General features: G+C 44.6%; 1 protein-coding gene across 1 annotated transcript in view; it reads left to right on the top strand.

The window, feature by feature from the left end:
• Positions 1-17,092, top strand: part of LOC149326759 (ATP-binding cassette sub-family C member 1-like) — a 112,412-nt gene that overhangs the window by 35,295 nt on the left and 60,025 nt on the right. Inside the window, exons 4-10 of the mRNA XM_089563814.1 lie at positions 2,237-2,374; positions 3,857-3,994; positions 4,061-4,122; positions 7,931-8,059; positions 9,916-10,080; positions 12,024-12,198; positions 15,332-15,586. Of these exons, the coding sequence (XP_089419940.1) occupies positions 2,237-2,374; positions 3,857-3,994; positions 4,061-4,122; positions 7,931-8,059; positions 9,916-10,080; positions 12,024-12,198; positions 15,332-15,586 (1,062 nt within the window). The remainder of the gene's footprint in view (positions 1-2,236; positions 2,375-3,856; positions 3,995-4,060; positions 4,123-7,930; positions 8,060-9,915; positions 10,081-12,023; positions 12,199-15,331; positions 15,587-17,092) is intronic.

Below are 17,092 nucleotides of genomic sequence, written 5' to 3'. Positions count from 1 at the left end.
ATCTTCCCTTCGCATCACATGCCCTGCCCAAGCCCACTTCTTCCTCTTGATTTCAACTAGGATGTCATCAACACGCGTTTGTTCCCTCACCCACTCCGCCCACTTCCGATCTCTTAACGTTACACCTATCATTTTTCTTTCCATAGCTCGCTGCGTTGTCCTTAACTGAAGCTGAACCCAATTGCAGAATCAGATGCAGTCAACGTTACATGGTTACAGTCAACGTTACAAAAAGGACACTTGATGACTATAAACAGTTAATGTCACTTGGTGTAAAGAGCCATAAAAACCGATAAAACATGAATAGCATGGTAGCAAGGGCAAAACCGATAAAAACTGACGAAATCAAATTGTCGAAAGAATGTGAACCGACTGAATGTGACAACGTGTGACTAAAAAAAAGGGCAGACTTTAGCAATAAAAGCAATGAAACAGTGATTCAAACACACGCAGTCAGCAATAAAAATTTAGCAATGTTGTTCCAAAAAGACAAGTTCACTCCCGTACAATGATTCTGACGCGTCACTGACACATTCGAAGCCCCTTCATTTTATAAAGAAGGCTTCCTTCAACTCCCGGGCTACGCTGTCTCTACTTCCATCAAGAACAACAGTTTCGCGTAAACGAGGCATGCATTTACATTCTTTGCAATGAAGCACTAGATTAGAGCCAGTACTTTTTTCAAGTCAGCGCTCGTGTTCCCATAAACGTTCGTTCAAGCACCTTCCGGTCCGTCCCATATAGACGTTGTCGCATGTGAGCGGAATCTGGTAGATCACCCCTTCACTACACCTGACGAACATGTTGGCATGCTGTACGCCACAGGTTTGCTCTCTTGGTTTTTCGTTATTAATCCTATTAAACCGCAGAAAAGTATATCGGCAGTGACTTAAGCTTTGCTTCAGGAAGTTAAAGGCAAGAAAAGAAACGTTACTCAGGAAAGCAACAGACGGGTGAGACAAGTCGTCGTCCCGTATTCCCACCGGGTAGCACATGATATGAAAATGGTTGGCAATAAATACAACATCGCCGTAGTGTTTTCCGCTCCTTGCAAGCTAGCTATATTGTGTCGTAAGGTTAATAACGAAAAACCAAGAGAGCAAACCTGTGGCTTACAGCATGCCTACATGTTCGTCAGGTGTAGGGAAGGGATGATTTAGTAGATTCCGCTCACATGCGACAAAGTTTATATCGGACAGACCGGAAGGTGCTTGAACGAACGGTTACGGGAATATGAACGCTCACTTGAAAAAAAGCACTGGCTCTAATTTAGCGCTTCATTGCAAAGGATGTAAATGCATGACTCGTTTACGCGAACTGTTGTTCTTGATGGAAGTAGAGACAGCGTAGCCCGGGAGTTGTAGGAAGCCTTCTTTATAAAAATAAAGGGCTTCGGATGTGTCAGTGACGCGTCAAAATCATTGTACGGGAGTGAACTTGTCTTTGTGGAACAACATTGCTAAATTTTTATTGCTGACTGCGCTTGTTTGAATCATTGAGTGTCACTGTTTCATCGTTTATATTGCTAAAGTCTTTGCACTTTTTTTTAGTCGTGCCTTGTCACATTCAGTTTATATTCTTTCGACAATTTCATTTCTTCAGTTTTTATCACTTTTACCCTTGTTACCATGCTACTGATGTTTTATCGTTTTTATGGCTTTTTACACCACGTGACATTAACTGTTTATAGTCACCAAGTTTTCCATTTCGTAACCATCTCTGGTCAAATGTTTCGGGGAATCCCCCAAGGTGGAGTAGATTTCTAATAAGAGAGTAATTACTCAATGACATCCACACAAGCGAAAAAGCTGTATAGGTTTCCTCTACACGCAGCAGAGGACCCACAATCACGCGCGAAAGTTGGCGAGCCCTTCCTGGCGACTTTCCGAACGAATATAGTGGTGGCCACATTTGAAACTGAGCCGCCGCATTGGCTCAGTGGTCATTGTGCTCGGCTGCTGACGCTAATGGCACGGGTCCGATCCTGGCCAGGGCCATTTCGATGAAGGCAAAATGCCGGTGGCCCAGACAGAGGTCCAGATCGTACTATCGATAGTGATACTACCGACAGACAACCCTATCGAGGGTTTCAAAAATATTCCGATTGTTAATTAACCGATAGTTTTGCATCACTAGAAGGGGCACATTGTAATTAAAATTTAATTCACAATAAATAAAGTAAAAGATGGCTGCAAAAGTCAATTCTTCTTTTCTCGTGTTTACCCTCACTTTTCAGATTCTAGCTCTGGCGCTGATAATCACTGCCTGTAGACGCGGAGTCTGCACGTCCGGCCCGTTGTTCATATTCTGGCTGCTGATGTCCCTGACCTCGGTCGTGCGCTACCGGTCGGTGCTCCTGCAGGTCTTCAGTGAGGTGAGGTCTTCCCGTGCACGCCATTGAAAATCACTTCAGTTTCCAGCCCCGCCGCGGTGGCTCGGTGGTTACGGCGCTCGGCTGCTGTCTCGAAAGACGCGAGTTCGATCCCGGCCGCGGCGGCCGAATTTCGATGGAGGCGAAATTCCAGAGGCCCGTGTGCTGTGCAATATGTCAGTGCACGTTAAAGAACCCCAGGTGGTCGAAATTTGCGGAGCCCTTCACTACGGCGCCCCTCATAGCCTGAGTTGCTTCGGGACGTTAAACCCAAATAAACCAAACTGAACCAATCTTCAGTTTCCGTGCAGTGACACGAGTTGAAATTCAGCGCAGAAGTTGACGGACACTTTAACAGTGATGTTCCATGCCTTACCGAAAAACTCCCTCAATTAGACCCTTAAAAAATTTTTTTGGGTCCCTGAAGTTGTGTGTTTGTATTTCATGTTTTATGCTAAATACTTTCTTCTTTCTTTCAACCCTTTCCTTCCTGCAGCAGCTGAGAACTCCGTAAATTTAGAAAAAAGGACGACAATTTCAGCTCTTAAATTTTCCCTGAAATTTTTTGAAAAGTCCCCTTTTGCCCAGTTTTACTCCTGGCATTTAGTGAAAAAGAAAAAAAAATCATCCACTTTACATTTGTCTTAATTACTGAAAAAATATTTCTTGTGCACAACTTCGAGCCTCCTAAAATATTTTTCTTCGCGGCATTTAGAAATTGAAGCCTCGTAACCATATAAGCGACATGCGTGACGGTTGTGAAAACTCCATACAAGTCAGGCCAGCTAGTGGGCACCGGCTATCTTGATTAAAGGGAAAGTGCATAGGCTTCAGAAATCAACGAGCTTAAGGGGGTCAAATGTGTGAAACATGCAGGTAAAGCATGCGAAGTCTTTTTGGGCTAGCACCTGAAATAGTGCAGCAGTCGCCGATTAAAATCCGGATGCCCTTAAAGCTTCTCCGCAGCGCACAACGACAAGTGGGGGACGCATGATGACGTCATCGAAGGTATCGGTACATTTCCAACCCACAAACGCCTGCTTTGAAAAAAAAAAAAACAACCAACGCCACCGAAGGCAAACCCTGCTGAGAGTTGTTTCGCAGCGTCTAACAAGTCAGGGCAGGGTGTGGCTGACGACAGCGGTAATTTGAAATCATACCTTGCGTGACGTCATGCTGAATTTTCCAGCACTTCTCCGGTGCATTGAGGCGAAGCTCAAATTTCAATCGTCGATTACGCCACTATTTTAAATGCTAGTGCAAAAACACTTGGCATGATTTACCTACAGCCTACAGAGATTTGAATCCTTGAACATCGCGAAATCCTCAAAAAAGTGCTGCAGTTGCCCTTTAAGCGGATGTCCGCTGGCAAAAGTATTGCCCAAGTACTGTACAAGTGGTCAAGAAATACGACAACTGCCGAAGTGTCGCTACAAGACATAACTGAACCTTGATGCGCTAATCTGTCCTTTTCTGGGGCCTCAGGACGTGCGACCCATGTCGGACGACCAGATCGAGTTTCGCTTCGTCACCATCGTGATGTACTGCCCAGTGCTGGTGGGGCAGTTCCTGCTCAGCTGCTTCGCGGACACCCCGCAGGATATCAGCCCCAAGGTGGCCCCGGTGAGCGCAGCCAAGGCGTTGTAGCGCGATCGCTGCCGGCTCATTTCTTGCCCTTCTCTTCGGCAGAGACAATGTCCCGAGGCGCGGGCATCGTTCCTGTCCAAGCTTCTCTTCTGGTGGTTCAACGGGTAAGCGGCAGCGTCTGAACGCACCTGAGTGAAACAAGCGCTCATAAGGGTTTTGATATTCCTGTTAACCTTGGAAATCGTTCTAAAAAATTCCTTACAAAAATTTCTTCACACATTCTCTGTACTGTCCCAAGACTTTTGTCTACAAAGGAATCCAGTAGACTGTAGTCTGTAGTGAATCTACAGATCGTTAGTAGAATTTTGTCAATAGATAGTTTATAAACACCGAATAGATCAAATGAAATATCTGCAGGAAGGCAATTCAATCCATAAGAAGTCTATAGACAGTCTACAGACTGTTTCTATACAACAATGAATAACTTGGTTTATTCTGTTTACTACGTGTCTATTCAGAATACCGTTGATTCTCAAGTTATTGCTGTTGTCGTCATTTTATATATATAACATTTCAGGAGTTGGAAACAGCAAGCGGGCTATTTTGGCACGATCACATTTTTTATTAGCGTTGTTCTGAATACATAACAACAGCGCAAGTATCCACAAAAACTATTAGCTCTTGGGGAAACGACGGTTGAGATGCGATAGACGGTGTAACCTGATTCGCCCTTTAATTTGCTGTAGTGTAGGGATGCAGGAGGCTTCCTTTCATTTTATAGTTTCGCCTTTCATTAGGCCCATCTGTGAGTCCGTACATGCGCGCTTGCGCAGAGCAGAGAAGAGGCGCACTTACGGGTCGTGTATTGTTAAGGCTCACGGGAGGTGTGTTAATCGGAGCTGGGAGAGTGCAGCCTATAAGACCGGAATTCTTAGAGAGAGAAATAAGTTGACTGAATGTGTTCTTCGCTTTGATGCGCTGGCATAGTTTTTACAGAAGATAGTAAGGTAGGCGAATGTGTAGAACGCCCACCCCCCCCCCCCCCCCCCCCCAAAAAAAAAGGGAAGTTGGTCAAGATAGTTGCCACTGTACAACGCGAGATTCAGCAACTGCTGTTTGAGGTGGGCAGTGCTATATTTTGTATATTCTTTATTATTTTTCTTCTTTGCAGGAAAATTGCATGTGACGTCACTATTCCGTTACTCATGAGGATAGTTTTTATTATTATTATTATTATTATTATTATCATTATTATTAGCACCTCAAATGCCCCTTGGTGTGGGGTATTACATGAGGTATGGGCAAAGTGATCAAGTGCAGAGTGGTTCAATGGCAGTCTTGAAGGAATGTGGGTCGGAGTGGTGCACAGCGTCGACAGGCAGTTTGTTCCAGTCCCGAGCGGTCTGAACAAAAAACGAACGAAGATGGGCTGTGGTCGGAGCTGGGGGCGGATAGACGGCTTTAGGATGGCTGGTGCGACTTGATTGCCGATGAACTGGTAAAATTGCTGAAACATTGAGTGGCGTATGGTAGGAAAAGCGTAGCTTTTCAAGATTAGTAAGATTAGCCCGTGATTTGAGTGCAGTGACACTGAAATGATAAGAGTAGTCTGAGAAAATAAACCTGGCAGCGCGATTTGGTACAGCTTCGAGGGTGTTAGAACGATTAGCTTGATGGGAATCCCAGACTGAGCATGCGTATTCTATTTGAGATCTGATAAATGTAAGATAAGCTTCGGGCTTATTAGCGTGGCGCGTTACGGTGAAGTCATGCGTGACGTCACGGCACGCGGATCAATCGATGTGGCGCGTCGCGCGATGTGATGGGTCGTGGCAAGGATGTCAAGCATGACGTCACTGCGTGCTGACCAATCAGCGTGGCGCGATATTACGCCGACTACGCCGCTGAATTGGAGAGCGTGCCTTTAACTGCTGTCGCTGTGAAATAGTGGAGAGAGATGGGGCGGAAAAGCCCTTCCGGTACGCAACACAGCTAGAGGGTCACGCAGCATTCATTATCGTTGAACTTCGCTTTCATTCATTCATTCATTCATTCATTCATTCATTCATTCATTCATTCATTCATTCATTCATTCATTCATTCATTCATTCATTCATTCATTCATTCATTCATTCATTCATTCATTGATACTGTCAGCCTTTCTCAGGCTATTACAGGAGTGGAAAACCTAATAAATTCACATTCAAAACAAGGTACATTTCACAACTGCGATATCGACACAAAAAACAAAGGAAAAATCAAACAGTAGATAAGAATAACGCATGCAAGTGCTGAGGCAAAACTATTACATTGGTGTACTACGGTCCAGGTAAGATTTCAGGCTTTCTAGAAAGGCGTCGAGGGAGTTAATATTTACAATGGACTCTGCAGGCAGCATGTTCCATTCTTTAATAACACGAGGAAAAAAACTGTACTTAAAACAATCGCTATAAGAACGCGGCACATGAATATACATGGAATGGCGATGTCTTGATGTTTCATTAGGGTGTTTTGTAAAATATGGTGATGTGTTGATATTCAAGTGGCCATGGATTAAAAGGTAAAGAAACTTCAGCCTATCTACCTTAGTGCGGTATTCTAAACTTTTAAGGTTTGCTAATTTACATAATTCACTCGGTGAATCAGTTCGGCGATATTTATTGAAAATAAAACGGGAAGCAAGTTTCTGAGCTTTCTCAATTTTTAATTTGTTAGACGCTGTGTAAGGATCCCAAACAATTTTACCATATTCAATTACAGGTTTTACAAGGATGTTATAAGTGAGTGTTTTTACATCGGGAGCTGCGTTACGGATTTTGCGTCTTAGTTTAGTCGAACTCGTATCGGTCATTTTTTGGAAGTTCAGAGGTTGAAGAGGGGGAAACTGGAGAAGAAGCGCAAACTGTCACAGCTACTAGGCGAGCCTCAGCTTTGTCCAAAGAAAGCATTACGAAGGCTGTCGAAGGCAAAATTTACAGCGTACGATATTTTCAGTTTAATGTTCACAGGGCAAGAGGCGTCAAGGCTTCAGCAGGGCGCGAAAATATTCGATACGTACCCAGCAGTTCTGGAGAAAAGCAGTTTTGTTCTGGAAGCCATGTATGAAGGCAATTTTTTCATATAATTTAAGATTTCGCTACGACAATCAATATATCCGTAGATCACCGGACGTAAGTTTCGAATCTTTTATCTCTATTAACGTTTTTGCTATCGTCGAAAACGTTCTGCATTGGTATTTTATGGCAGTCTTCACTGTTCGATGCGATCGATGGAAACGCTTTAATAGAAAGATTTTGCTATATATCAGAAAAATGCGCCATTACCTTCAACATTTCCATGAGAATATTATACAATTTTCCAATCTTCAGAATTTTTTACGGAGAAAGCTGGACATGGTTCGGCTTTTCCCACTACCTTCTAAACATGGTGCTTTGAAGCAGCAGCTGGGCTTGCTCTCAGCACGCGTTGTATTTTCTAGTCAGAGCGGCCTCGGGGCTCGTGCTTGATTAGTGCCGATTTGTTCATTAAGAGATCCAAGGGGATGCCGTCTTTGACCGCTAAGCGTTCAACTCTTTCGAACAAGGTTTTTCTCTGCGAAAAATCACACAGTCATTATATGTATCCCATCGTACTGACCATAATCACAAAGTCGGTTTAGTTTCTTCTAACGCCAAATATTTTTATCAGTAATTCTTGCTGCGTACCTCGCGTGACTAGAATCACCTTCCCATAGATATTACCGGCATCAATAATTACGAGATGTTCCGCGAAGCTATAGCTAGCATTGTGTACTCAGGTGTTATTTAAATTTGTCTTTTTGCTGTATTTCTAATCTTATTCTTGTATTTTGCCACTTCCCCTCTGTAATGCGTCTAGCCCTGAGGGGTACGATAAATAAATAAATAAATAAGTAAATAAATAAATAAATAAAATACATTGCGCGTCACTTACGCCACTGATTTTCCCCACCAGCATGGCCATCCTGGGATTCATGAGACCCCTGCAGATGTACCAGATGTGGACCCTGGACGAATCCAACCAGACGGCCAAGATCTCGGAAGACTTCTCCCACCATTTCGAGAAAGAGAAGCAGAAGAGAGGGTGCGTGATTATCTTTCCATTTGTTCGCCTTCAGGATCAGAGCAGTGATACGGTGCCTTGTGAAAAGTTGGTGTATACCTTAATGAGTGAGACCATTCTCCAATCTAGATACACAGGCCGGCATTCAAGTTAGACCCTCGAGCAAAATACATTGCGAGATAATTCGGCGAATAGACATCATTGCACGCAAGTTTAGAGCCGAGGTCGTAATACACCAGTCACAGCAGAGAACTTCATCGTGACTCGTTCATCTTCATCGTGAGAAGTTTCATCTTAGATATTTCCCTGCAAAGATCTAACACTGTTGTAAACTCTGCATGAGTGTCAAACCGCTGCTTGCCACAGGGTGGCGTGACCTCGTCAGGCACTTTTCCGCCTTTTGTCACGTGCCCCAAGACAACAGTTTTGTATTATTGTCTGGAATAAAAAATGATTGATTGATTGATTGATTGATTGATTGATTGATTGATTGATTGACTGTATTGACGGGTCTTTCGCGATGCCAGTGCAGCGAACTCGGAGCAGATTTAATACGACAGCATTCGAGTCCCCATTCCGCAAAATGACGGCGTGTGTCACGAAATTCACTGATTGGCTGAGAGAGGTCACGTGACCTTGTGATGTCATCCCAACCTGCCCACTTGAGAAAGAAAGAGAGGGCAGAAAGAGCAAGATAAAGAAAAAAGAGGCAAGAAACATGATGGGAAAACCAGATAGGAATCAGTTCTGGCTTCGGTTAGAGAAGAACGTCCCTCTTCTAAGGCTTAGTGGACACTCGGGGAAACAGGAACACTAAAGTAGCAGCAATGGGGCTCTCTAGTTTAATCGCATTTTACTTCCGAGGTGTGCTAACTGTCCCCCAACTTTTTTGCAGCGCAACAAATAGAATAGAGGGGCAGAGGTCGAGTTAACGAGACAACCGTCGCTATTCTTGCCTCCTATTTCCTTGGACTCCATCGGTTGTCGCACTGTAGAAGCGCATCATGTATTGCTTCCACCTAGCCTGAGCCTACACTTCTCTAGAGCAGCAGATTATCGCGTAGGCATGATTCACAAGAGCGCAGCAAACACGGAAAGGGGGAGGACTAGACAAGCGGGGATTCTCTAAAACGTGCACGCTGATACATGCTGTCACGCTATTTGTACAATAGAGCGTGCAAAAATTAACACGAATGCGCCATTCTGGCTCTAAAATTTAGGGAACTTAAATGCCATTGAAAGAACGTCTTGCTGGGCAAGTTGGTAACTGTTCACCTTAGGTTACAGGCGCGAAAAAAGACAGGACACAGGGCAGAAAGACGGGACGAAGCGCAGAGAGACGGGTCGAAAGACAGGCGCTTCGTCCCGTCTTGTGCCTTGTGTTCTGTCTTTTTTCGCGCCTATAACCAAAGATAAATGCCATTAGTTTGCCTGTAGCTGCTTCTAGATACTTCGAAGCAGATAAACTTGTTTTTGTACAGCTTTAATAAGTCCGGAAATAAGAGCTCGACCTTCCGCCGGTCATCATCATCAGCCTGACTACACCCACTGCAGGGCAAATGCCTCTCCCATGTCTCTCCAATTAGCCCTGTCCTTTGTCAGTTGCCGCCACTGTATCCCAACAAACTACTTAATCTCATCCGCCCACCTAACTTTCTGGCGCCCCCTGCTACGTTTGCCTTCTCTTGGAATCCACTCCGTTACCCTTAAGGACTAGCGGTTATCTTGCCTTCGCATTACATGCCATGCCCAGGCCCACTTCTTCCTCTTGATCTCGCCTATGATGTCATTAACCCGCGTTTGTTCCCTCACCCACTCCGCCCTCTTCCGATCTCTTAACCGTTAGTGACGACCATTTCCTCCTTTTCTTGGCGCAGGGCTGTGCCGAGCAAGAAGCCCGACGCCGATGGCCGGCGCCCTCTGGTGTCCATGATCGGTATAATGACGCCCCTGTTCCGCACCTACTGGCTGGAGCTCACCCTGGTGGCGCTCGTCAAGTTGGTGGCCAGCGTGCTCACCTTCGTCGGACCGCTCATCCTCGAGTGAGTGCGGGCCGTATCGACGAATATCATTTTCCTACTCAAATAACGCACGTGAGGACGCCTACCACTTGGCATGTTCACCTAAATAGCATGCATGCAAATAACAAAAGTGCGATGAAAAGGCCGAACCTTTTGTGGGCCCCTGGGTGAAACGGTCAAAGTTACGGTCGCAGTGGCTGGGACATTCTGCTACTGAGAAAGAGGAGTCAGATCTAAATCCAAACGAGCCATTTTGAGGAATGTGAAACTAAAATTAAAGTACGATAAAAGAAATCCTATCACTCAGAATTACTGCACGGCCCTCTACTAGACGCCTTGCATCACAGGCCAGTCATGAAAGAACGAAGCAGCGCAACTAAAACGAAGGACAGGGGAAAGAAAATACACTTACATCCTTCGCTTTAGTTGCTCTGTTTCTTCCCTTCAAGATGAAATACCAACTAGCCCACTGCGCTATGTTGTTATCGCAGACAAATGACCAGCAGTTGCAGAAATTGGACATGCAGGAAAAGTTTAAACGCTTTTAGTACCTTACCTTGAGATCAGTTCACGTATATCGACGACTCAATTTTTTTTTGTATATTCTCTTTATCTAACTACTTTCCGCAGCCTCCCGTAAAAGTCTTTATTATCTAAAGCCGCTCTTCAAAGTCAAAGTGGAGTAACATGTCAGTGATCTCCAAATGACAGGAAAAGTCGTTTTTTTTTAAAAATTAATTAGCCTCTCCATGCCTATGTCTGCACAAAGAACGTTATTGGCATTTTGGAACAGGTGCCGACTCTGCTATGAAAACCATGGGTGCAACATTTCCTTGCGGAAGTGTGCTAGCAGGAAATGTGAACGGCCCCAATGAACACGCAAACGTATGAGCGAACGTTCCCCGGGAGCAACTACTTTTACTTAGGACCGAGTAACTGAAAGTGTCACTGCACGTGAACGTACACTTCGTCGCTATAGTAGCGGTTTATGCTGGCTGGTGGCTTTTGGTGGTCATCACCTAAGTACAAGGTGGAAAACGACCTTTTGCAAGACACGTCGGAGTTCCGTTTAGTACCAGATATCTTCGGCGAAACTGCTTTCGATACAGACATAAAACTCTGAAACCTGTGTATTGATCTGGCATGGCACTGATGAGTGCAAAAAAGCCGATGAAGTTGCATGCCCGTCCGAAAACTGTACTCACGGACAACTTCCTTTGCAGTCGAAGCTACGCGCGAAGCACCACTGTCTACACCGAAGTGGTCAGCCGTAAATGCTTGAGAACAGCACACTTGTGAAAGTCGCGATCAGCTATATGCCGGATGACCAATACTACTGGCTTCCGTAATAACCCTCCGGTGGCGATTTTCACTTTTCTTGAATAAGAGAATCATGTCTATTGTCTCATGTAGAATCATGTACGTGTCTATATCGGAGATGTAACTCAATCTCCGAGCCCCAATGCGGCGTCTCCCTAACTAACAATGGTCGTCATCGCACTGAACACCGTGACCTACGTACGGGCGGCTTGGGCGGTCGGTAGAAGTGGGTCAAGCCCGTCAGCGGACAGCGAGTACAGCGCGCTATCGTGCAAAAGTGCACGTCTGCAGGCACACACCGTCTTTTAGCGCTTTCGCTGCCGTTGTATTTCGGGGCTCAGAACCACCAAAGCCATGGTATAAAGGCTTTCCTCTTGTCCTATCGCACACACTGGCGTGTGAAATACAAGAGAGAGAAGGAATAAACAACTGACTTATGATTACTTCCAGCTGCTGTTGCTACAATATACGGCTTCGACGTGCAGCTGGAGGGTCCGAGTTACGCAGAGCTGTTCCGTACCTTCAGTGCGGAGAAACTTCTTGACTGAGGAAGCGGCGTATTGTAATTCGTCGTGGTGTCCATCCCTCGTATTCACTGCACCTCTGCTGCCTCTTGGCACCGACCTTCCTCTCGTTTATCGCAGCATGCTGATCGCCTTCGTCAGCTCCAACGACCCCCTGTGGCGCGGCCTGCTGTTCGCCTTCACCATGTTCTTCTCGGCCATGCTGGAGTCCATCCTCAACGGCCAGTACGACTACCGCATCTACGTCATCTCGATGCGCATGCGTTCAGCCATCATCAATGCCATCTACAAGAAGGTATAATGCGCGGCTGTCCTGCTTATGCATGTTCCAAGTGCCGTTTAAACTGCCTGCTAGTGTCCTGCTGGTTTCTCGAGCGCTGCTTTGGTGTGTTTACTGTCGTGCGGAGTCCTACGGTACTACCGACTGGCACGGACGGTGAACTCTGCAGCAGTCATAGCTCACTTTGGCAGAGACATCGAAGCTGCGGTGACTCGAGCATGCCCCGACTGGACATCAACGGTACCCGTAACAATAGACGTGCTCTATGCCATAAAATTAGTTGCTTCACATTATGTTACGTAGTGCTATGAGACTATCTTCTAATAATCGTTATTTAGCAGAGATTGGTGTCTTTCGCCACGTATAGGCTCTCTTGGTGCCAGCAAAGGATTTAGAAATTGAATCTAAGTGCCAACCTATAGCAGGCCACCGCGCTGAAGTACCTGCGAACAGACAACGAGAGACGGGAGATTTGTTACTTCCGGTACGAAACAGTTCACATTGACTCAGTTGGCGGGCACTCCCGAAGCCATCTATGTGGCATGGCAGCTATCCTGCAGCTGAGCGGGTGCACTTCGATCGAGGAGAAATGCGGAAACGGTTGTGCATCCACACCTCGTGTACACGTCAAGGCCCCTCAGTTAGTCGAAATTACCCCGAAGGTCTCCACCACGCTTCCTCTTCCAGACCAGAAATAGCTTTGTTGGCATTCGAAAAACTTTTATTTTTGTTTTCCTTGTTCACACTTTTCCAGCAGCATCGCTTTAATTCCTTACGACAGGAGCACGCTGCAAACCTCATGCATTAGTTAGATCGCCGGTACTGGTCAGCTTCAGAGCTTGGTTTGGCTTGTTTTATGCGGGGTTTAAAGTCCAAAAGCGACGCAGGCTATGAGGGACGCCATAGTGAAGGTCTTCGGAAATTTCGACCACTTGGGGTTCTTTAAAGTGCACTGACATCGCACAGTACACGGGCCGCTAGAATTCTACCGCCATCCAAAATCGACCGCCGTGGCCGGGATCGAACCCACGTCTTTCGAGTCAGCAGCTGAGCGCCATAACCACTGAGCCACCGCTAAGGCTCCTTTTTCTAAGGCCCCTTCAGAGTTTGGAAGGAAGAAAACAAAAACTGTTTGTATAAGCGGGACGAAGCTTAGTGCTCCTTCCCCGTTACCTTTTGATGGTGAACTTTCAAGGACGCCTGTGGCGAGCCGTATTATTCAAGGTGATAAGAAACTGCCACGCTGAGTCTCTGTGCACTGCCATCTGGAAATGTAATCACCGTTATTTCACAGACCCACAACAAACATGACGATGGTGGTTAAACTTCCGCCTTGTTGACTGACTTTCAAAGTCAAAGTCAAAGTCAAAGCCATTTTATTCAGGCAGCAGTAATAGGTGCCTAGGAGGCAGACATAAAGGCAAATTAATGCCTGACTCAGTGTCGGCCCCCTTCCCCCCTTCCCAAACACATCACTCAACAGCAGGTACAGTCAGATCGTTGAACAAAGTTTCGATCAACATAAAAGGAACACATTAATACAGCATAGCATACAGGGCTAAGTCATACTGCGAGGAAACAAACAGCCAAAAATAAATCGCATGCAGTAATAGGCAGAGAAAATAAGCAAGCGGGAACAATAAGACATTCACAACAGAAACCATCCGGTGTCTACTTGGAACCCAGAAAAAAAAAAGGAAATAGTCAAAATTGTGTGCTCAAAAAAAATGTGTTAATGTTTCTTTTAAAGGCTAGAGCTGAAGAACTGTCAGTAATGATATTCATAACCATGGCGTGCTTATTCAAGAAGTCAGGAATCTGATATGTTAACTTTTGTGTTCCGTAGTTTGTACGAATCCTGTCTCTGTTATAAATGGTATGCCGGAGATTGTACATGTGTTCTTTATGAAGATATTTCTCAGTGAACGATGATGCATTCTGTTTGATTTGAGTGTATATAGCTAGTGCTAGTTTTTTACATAGGATGTTTGTGATAGTCAGGATTCGGTGTTTTTGGAATAACGGTGCTGAATGAGTTCGGCGTGGGACATTTTCTATTTGGCGCAGAAAATGTTTTTGTAGTACATGTAGGTTCTCTAAATTTGTTTTTGTGGTCGTACCCCATACAAGAACACAGTAGTGCAGACGGGAGTGTATTAGAGCATAATACAATTGCTTTTTTAACCATGGCGGTAGCAAATCCTTTAGTTTATAGGTAAGCCCAATCGTTCTTGATATATCTGTTCGAACTTTTGAGACATGTGTAGACCAGTTTAGGTGTTCCTGAAAGATTACACCTAGAAATTTATGTGATGCAACGCGTTCAATTTGCTCATTGCCGAAGCGCAGAAGAATGTCTGACATACATTTATTTTTTGGTCGAAATACAATATATTTTGTTTTGTTCGTGTTTAGGGCTAGTTTATTTACGTCAAGCCACACCGATAGGTTACACAGCCAGACATTCGCCTGCCTCTCAATATCTACAATATTCGCACCAGAAAAAAAGGCGTTAGTGTCATCAGCATACAGGATAATTTGCGGGGTTAGTGGAATATTTACAATATCATTAATATATAACAGAAACAATAATGGACCAAGTATAGACCCTTGTGGTATCCCATATGCGATAACACCAATATCTGACTGCACTTTGCCTACCGCTGTGTACTGAAATCTGTTTGACAGGTAACTCTTAATTAAGTCGAGAGCAACACCCCTAATTCCGTAGTTGGGTAACTTTTGCAGTAAGATTTCATATTTGATAGAGTCGAATGCTTTTTTGAAATCAAGAAACAATCCTACTGTGTACAATTTATGCTCAAAGTTATCTATTATTCGATCTTTAATGTATAGAAGGGCCGTCTCCGTTGACTTAGATTTTTGGAATCCATACTGTTGTTCTACTATGACGTCGTTGTGCTGGAAGTAGTTTAGAAGGCGTGTATTTATAACCTGTTCTATTATTTTAGAAAAGATTGGCAAGACAGAGATAGGTCTGTAGTTATTAAGGCTACATTTATCACCTCCTTTATGAACAACGGATACTCTTGCAATTTTCAGTTTATCAGGAAAGACACCCGAACTTAGGATCAAATTGCATATATGTGCATTCATGTTGACACTGTCGCTCCTGCTTGTTTCGCAGGCCCTGGTTCTGTCCAGCGTCGCGAGGGGTCAGTACACAACGGGAGAGATCGTCAACCTCATGTCGGTGGACACGCAGAGGGTGATGGACTACATCCAAGTGTTCAACCTCATCTGGATCACCCCCCTGCAGATCGGTCTCGCCATCTGGCTTCTCTGGGGACAGCTGGGCATCGCCACATTGGGTGGCCTCGGAGTGATGATCATCTTGATACCCGTGAACGGTGCGGTCACTGCATACATCAGGAAGTGCCAGGTAAGTTCAGCATACGGCTGCCCATTTCACACCTCACCAATGTGACATAAATTTTTCGCCTCCTCATCTGTAGGATCGGGGTCTCACTCCACTTTTCTCACATTGTCAAACTGAATGTGTAAAGTTCTTTCCCCCGTTAACTAACCGTGTGTGTTTTGAGCTTCACTTGACATCTATTTTAATAATTTCTAAGCCATCACAATTAGGAGTCTATCAAACAATAAACATGGCGCCTTTTACTGACCCTGCTGGCACGTCAAAAGCATTATTTTTCACGTTGTATAGAAATTTTGGAGTTTCCTCCCTGGCCCAACTCGTACTCTACTTGTGAAAGAACTTTCAGTTTCTGCGATTTGTAGCTGACGTGTTACTACTTTGCGTTTCCATGTGCCTACACAGGGTGTCATGTTTATGTGATTCAGTTCTTGCTTTGTGGGCCATCTTATACTGCCGTGGCCTCATGCGAGGGTGCGTTACGTGAAATTAAAATCAACAAATAAAGAGAATAGTCGGTCACAATTCAGTAATTCAGTGCATATTGCTAGGTTTGACAGGAGCACTCAGTAAAATCTGCATGAGCAGGGCATAGCACAATAGCACGAAGAATGTCGGCTTTCCAAGCCTGTTAATCCACACTGCTATTTTAAAAATCTCGCTACGGAAAAAACCTCGCAGAGAACCTAGGCCAATTAGCGGAGGCTGCCATATCACTCAAACAGCGAATACTATTGCATAGTTTATTTTAAAATATAACGGATATTTAAGGGGCAGCTTTGTTGACGTTATAGCTTGATCTCTTGCTAGTTTTTATGAATTCGATTTTGTGAATTTGTTTTCACGGGAGAGATTTATTTTGAAAAAGCGGTTCTCCTGAGCTTCTAGTAGAGAGATTTCAACGAAATGGACGTGAAAGTGTTTATCTTGTGTGTTCTTATGTTGCATCCAGTTTTACTGGTTACGTTATGATCCAAGTTATGATGTTTCAAAACGCAATCAATTTTCGTTTCTTAGGCTTCTAAACGACGAGGAGAATTTAGGTTAAAGGCTGCAGCTCCCGCTATGACGTAAAACATCTTAAATTGCACCAAGGTATCCACTCTAAGGAATATGCAACTTTTCCATGTTTCCTGCCCTTCTGTAGTGTAGCAAGATCTCATGGTAGCTGTAAGAACGTCTGAGTCGCTTGCTTGCTCACCGAGTTCCGTGGTGGCGGTAGATAGTCTCTTGGAGTGGCTATAGCAGGATACAACTATAGCGGATACAAATTAAACTGTTGTCGGCAACACTGGACCACGGCTTGCAGCGTCTTGTATTGCTGCGGGATCCAATCAAAACAGTAAACGAAAGCAACATTGAAATGTTTCAGTGTAATAAACGAGCCGGAGAGAGCAAAATTCTTTAGTTAATAATTTCGTCTTGTAAATAACTTTTTGTTTAAGTAACATGATAAGCTTTAAAAAGGTACTGCCTGCTTGTCGCGGGTAAGCTGTGTGTGGCGGTCATGAA

This window comes from Amblyomma mixtum, chromosome 10 (assembly GCF_055824585.1).
Source record: "Amblyomma mixtum isolate Tamu chromosome 10, ASM5582458v1, whole genome shotgun sequence".
Taxonomy (NCBI): domain Eukaryota; kingdom Metazoa; phylum Arthropoda; class Arachnida; order Ixodida; family Ixodidae; genus Amblyomma; species Amblyomma mixtum.
The sequence above is the reverse complement of the archived record's forward strand: the minus strand, read 5'-3'. Positions and strand labels throughout refer to the sequence as shown.